Source organism: Asparagus officinalis, chromosome 8 (assembly GCF_001876935.1).
Source record: "Asparagus officinalis chromosome 8, Aspof.V1, whole genome shotgun sequence".
NCBI classification, from domain to species: Eukaryota; Viridiplantae; Streptophyta; class Magnoliopsida; order Asparagales; family Asparagaceae; genus Asparagus; species Asparagus officinalis.
The window spans coordinates 58851029-58856759 of record NC_033801.1 but is presented as its reverse complement, the minus strand read 5'-3'; the positions used below and the strand labels follow the sequence as shown (position 1 = coordinate 58856759).

The 5731-nt window shown below is 53.7% G+C and overlaps 1 protein-coding gene across 1 annotated transcript in view; it reads right to left on the bottom strand.

Annotated features, from left to right (window-relative positions):
- LOC109821276 overlaps window positions 5258-5731 on the bottom strand; it is a 2712-nt gene continuing 2238 nt past the window's right edge. Inside the window, exon 2 of the mRNA XM_020387461.1 lies at window positions 5258-5337. Coding sequence (XP_020243050.1) covers window positions 5258-5337 — 80 coding nt within the window. The remainder of the gene's footprint in view (window positions 5338-5731) is intronic.

Here is a 5731-nt window from a genome sequence, read left to right as displayed (position 1 = left end):
CATATCGTTTGGTTCGCGCGTCTGGACTAACTTGTGATACTATGGATTACGTCGTCGATGTCGGCTTTGTCGAATCGACGTCGTCCGAGCTGTGTTAAGGCGACTTATAGGCCAGTTTTATACGCCTACACCTTAGGTTCAACGCACGTCAACGCGGTGCGATCAAAATGTCAATGTCTTGGGCGTTCGTTGGACTAGCGTCAAGCGCCGGTCAAACGCCATAACCTAGAGCGTCAACGCCAGTCAACGCGTTGGCGACAAAAAAGTCAACATTCAACGTTCGAAACCTTAGGGTCAATGCCGGCAACGCGTAACCCCTAGGTCAACCGCAGTCAACGCGTCGCGCAAAAGTCAAACATTCACGCTCAAACCCATAGGTCAACGCCGGTTCAACGCCGTACCTAGTGTCAACGCCAGTCAACGCGTTACGAATCAAAAGTCAACGTTTGGCGTTCGAAACCCTTAGGGTCAACGCGCGTCAACGCATTAACCCCTAGCGTCAACGCCAGTCAACGCGTTTTTGGCATATAAAATTGCTTATAGGTCGCCTTAGCCTCAGCTCGGCACAAACGGACGAACCAACGAGGCCGACGACATCCGACAAATCGCCACCGAAAACGGAATGAATCCACCGCGTCCAGAACTCAAGCTAACGAGTTAAGAATCAACGAGTCATCCAACGAAGAGGACTCGAACGAATCGATCGAATCAACGATCAGCTTCCGATCCGAACTCAGAAGCCGGACTTTACTGCCCCCCCAAATCAGGAATCGAACTTACTGCCAAATCAGATCAACAAATCAGAGTCTCAATTCAACCGAATCACAGAAAGAACCGGACCGGAAAACCCAAACACCCAGAGAGGCTCGCGAAACCAAGTCACTCGCAGGCGGTCACCGTAGCCACCAAGTGGCTCGGTGGCCGAGCACCAAGTATGGCTCGGCCGAGCCACCAAGGGCTCGGTGGCCATCCAACCTTGGGCGTGGCTCGGCCACCTCCGAGCCACCAAATGCGTGCTCGGAGCCGAGCCACCCTAGTGCTCGGCCACCTCGACGTGCTCGCCACCTCTTAGGTGCTCGCGCCACCTCTAGGGTGGCTCGCACCTCCGAGCCACCATCTTTGCTTGGCTCGAGCACCGAGCACCTCCTTGGTGGCTCGGGCGGGCCACCAATGTGGCTCGGCCACCACTCGACAGCACAAGAGGTGGGCTCGGTGGCCGACCACCTGCTGGTGGCCTCGGTGGCCGAGCCCACCCAAGGCTGGCGGCAGGCCGCCACCTCGAGGTGGCCGACAGTGTGCGACGCGTGCCGACATTTCTCTTGTTCGCGGCACTGTCCTCGAGAGCCTATAAAATAGCGCCTAGATGAATGTCTTTCTCGTCGAACTTCAAGAGCGAAACTCCTGCCGGATTGCAGAGTGAACTCGCGAGCTTCTGAAGACCTGCAGAGACTTGCACATTCGGATCTGAGCTCGGGCGACAAATCCACTGTCAGAAAAAGGATCTCGAGAGGAAAAAGAACAGATCTGAGAATTCACACGAGACCACACTCCAGATTCTAAGCTTGTCTTAGATCTCGAATCGAGCGATTAGTTCCCTGCGTGGACTAATCCCTCGCCGGCCTATTATTCCCTTCGTGAATAATACCCGTATAATCGTGTAGATCCGACCGGATCCTAGATCGCCCGGCGTCCACGGATTAACCCGCCCCCACGGCCGCAGCAAAGAACCCACCAAAGCGACCGAAAGCACCGCAAAACAGTGAGCTTCGCGATTTGTTCACAAGAGGAAAGTGTAATCTTATTTTTTTCTTTGATTTAGTTGTAACCGGATTCTAAAAGACCGGATCTTGTAACAAGATGACAATTATCTCATTAATGAAGAAGCTACAGTTTTCCCCTGCCGAACAATCTGGCACCACAGTGGGAAGCCGTTACGATGCTCGCCAACGAGATCGATGCGTCGCACAGACATCTCCGCGATCGCCAATCCCGGGTCCGTGCGAGGAGGTCGAGTACGAGGTCGACAAGCAAGTGCGAGGAGCTAACGTGTCCTCTCCGGATCTACCTCCCCCGCAAAGTCCAGAAGTTCTCCTTCGGCGAGAGAAAGCTCAAGTGGTTGGAAGCTGCCTCGGGAAACCCGACGAACTCTCAACCCAATGACGCCGAAGTTGCCGCTTCAAATGAATTTCCATCCGACCTCCAATCAAGTCAAACCCAACTGCCCGCCAACGCCTCCACTGTTCAGGGCGTTGTCGACTCCTCTCAAAGAGAGCCCGCCAGAGGCGTCGGTCAACGCGTTGCGCCGGAACTCGCTAAGCGATGGAGTCTTACGGACGGATTTCACTACCACGCGGAGTTGAAGACAAGGGCAAAAACAGCCTCAACCACCAATGAACGGCGACTCTCCAAGCCGCCAGAAGAAAGAATGTGTCCGCGTCACAACGGAACCGTTCGACGCTCGAGCGAGGCGTATTCGCAAGCGCTCGCGCCAGATGTCACGCGCGAGGCACGGCTCAAAGCCTCGAGAAGCCCGCTAGAAAAGCTGCAAAAAGGACGGTGGCAGAAGAAGCCACCACTGTAGCCGCCGTATAAAATGCCTATAGGTCCCACCAAAGACAGCGCGATGACGTTTAAAATTTCGACAAACGCGACCATCGTGGCCGACGTATCCAACCACTACCGTTATCCCCGCTATCACGCCGAAACGCCAAACCATACTCAACGGACCAGATAACGACGCGACGAAGCCAAACAAATTCGACCAAGCATCTGGAACGCATTGCCACGCGGCTACTGCGCATCGACACCAACGTTTTCGGGGAATCACCGAGTCATCTAAACAAGAACGAACTCGGCTGATATGACGATCGAATCAAGATCGTTTCCCGATCCGAATCTCAGAATGGACTTACTAGCCTAATCAGCGAATCGCGATCAACAAATCGAATCCGAACAAGTCAACGCACCGCAACCGAATCCAAGCTCCAAATTCAACAATCAAATCGCCCGAACTCCCGAACGACTGAACCCGAACGACGGAAACGAAAGAAAAAAACGCGTAAAACCCGCCCAAGGGGCTCGCAAAGCGCAGCACCCACAGTGGTCCAGGCGAGCGCACCTGTTAGGTGGCTCGCCAGCGGCCGAGCCACCTGTGGGTGGCTCGGCCAGGGCCGAGCCACCCACAGGTGGCCTCGGCAAAAGCCGAGCCACCTGCAGGTGCTCGGCCAGGGGCGACACCTGTGGTGGCCGGCCAGAGCCGCAGCCACCTGCAGGTGGCTCGCAAAGCAGCCACCTGTGGGTGGCTCGGAGGGCGAGCAACCACAGGTCGGCTCGCCAAGGAGCCGAGCCCACCCACAGGGGCTAAGCTCAGAACTGTGCAAATGCACAGTTCTGCGGAGTGCTATAAATAGGCCAAGGCATTCTTCATGTCATTTCAGAGGTTGGATTTTGGGAGTCGAAGCTTCCGTAATTGGAATCTGAAGATCGAAAAAAGATTGGCAGCTTTAGAAGATTGAAGACTTGGACTTGAGATCCGGTTCTCGGCGATCATCCACGCCCAAACAACGCAAGCGTTCGAGGAGCGGACCGGATCTGAGGATCTACACAGTTTCCTCCGGATCGTAAGCTTGGTTCTTAGACTCCGAAAGAGTCTCGATTCGCGTTGGTCAGATTTCGCACACTTGGGCTACGGTATTTCCTTGTGATTAGTACCCCACTCCGGCTATTATTTCCTTCTTTCTTTTTTCGTGAGGATAATACCCGTCATATCGTGTAGATCCGACCGGATCGAGATCACGCGTAGTCCCCGGCAAATAAAACCCCGGCGCAGGCAAAGAAGCCCACACAAAGCGATGTGACCGCAAAAGCAGGAGCTCGCGATATCGTTCGACCATAAAAGAAATAAATTGTTAAATAATCTTTCTTTTTTTGTATTTATTTTCATTAGTACGGATCTTTATAAAAGCCGCGATCTTTTAACGCATAAAGTGTTAACTACGATGCAATATATCAATGAAGAAGACACATTTTTCCCGGCGAACAATCTGCGAACCACAGTGGGACCACCGAGCTCGCGACGAAGATCCGTTGCGTCGCACCCGGCATCCGATCCCGCGTCGAGGAGGAGGTCGCACGTCGAATTCGCCAAACAATTTCGAGCGTACCTGTCGTCCATCGCCCAGGATCTACTCTCCCGCAAGTCCAAGTCTCCAATCTCGTCTCCAAAGGAAACTTCGTTGGAGCAAGGAAGTTGAAGCTGCCAACGAAGATCTCGGCCCTGTTGATGCCCGAACTGATTGGGTGAGATCTCCCCAATGTTCCAACCAGGTCGATCGTGCTCGCCCATTCCGTCGTTGCGAAGGTAGTGACTCTCTCGAAGAGAGCCGCCAAAGGCACGGCAGACGCCTTGCCGAACACAATTCGTAAAGGCCATGCGAATCTGTTGACGCGTGTTCGGCTACAAGACGGATGCTGAAGAACAGAACAAGGCAAGCAGCCTCAACAACCGCACGAATGGCGCCTCTTCCAAGTCGCAACAACAGAATGTGGTTCGCGCACGGAAGCGCGATCAACGCTGGAGCGAGCCATTCGTAAGCGCCGCGGCACTATCAGCGCAGGCACGGGCCCTCAAATTGCAAAGAAGCCCGGTTAGAAGACTGCAGAGAGGAGTGGCAAAGAAACCGCTCCCAACCCCCAAGTATGGAGTCGAAAATGAAACGTGCGATTCAGGTTAAGCACAATCGTTACAGCTTCAAAGACGAGTCACCTCCCGAACCATCGCCGAGAAGAGGCAATTCTTAGGAGCGCCTTGCTCCAATCGCCGACGGGAAAAAAAAATAGTGGGTGAGAGGAGGAAAGAAAAAAACTGGAAGAAAAAAACAGCAAAATCACGGCCAATCCCGGCGAGGGGTACCAAGCAAGAGTTCATAACCGGCTTGCGGCCCATATGATAACGAAATGCCGAACGAGCCGAACATGACTGTTCAGGGTCGATGTCACTGTTCAGGCAATGACAAGATTCACGACACCAAAGCGCGACTACTTTTACGCATCGAGAGTTCGCGGACGAGGCTCCCGCTTGCAGAATTCAACAGCCCACAAAAGCGGGCGGTTCGAGGGGGGAGATGTGATCTCCTGGGAAGCCCAGAAGATAGGCAATCTTGCCCCCAGTAAGTAAATGTTGTCGTCGGGGGAGTGATGATAAGCTTGGGGTAGTAACCGTGTAGGGAGTGAGTCGAGGGCCCCCCCCCTTGTGGACCTAAAGCACCGCGTGATAGGACGGTTTACGTGCTGAGTAAACAAGGAGGTGCATGGAACGAGCTATGGCGACTATGAGTGCTGCATGGAATTACGAACCAAATCATAGAGAAGAAATAAGGGAGGGAAGGTGGTTAGGACCTCAAGAAAAGTGCGAATCGCACAGAAGGATAGAGAGCCTCAATAGGGATGGCGCCCCGATAGGAACTTCCAAACATCATGTCGGGCGTATAGGGAAGTTAAGGTGGCTCTTCTCAGGTAGTGGGTTCTAATTCACTAAAGAACGCGTCACCGACTAAAGGAATTGTCGGTGTGTTCGAAAGAGGACTCAGCACTAAACCCAGATGCCAAGAGTCCTAAGCGCTTCCAATCGGGGGTGACGCCACGTAAAGTCGGGGTCCGCAGAAGCGGAACGTGATGAACAGAGATCCGAGGGTCCTATACGTGGGTCAAAGCGAAGTCCTCTTCCATGTTG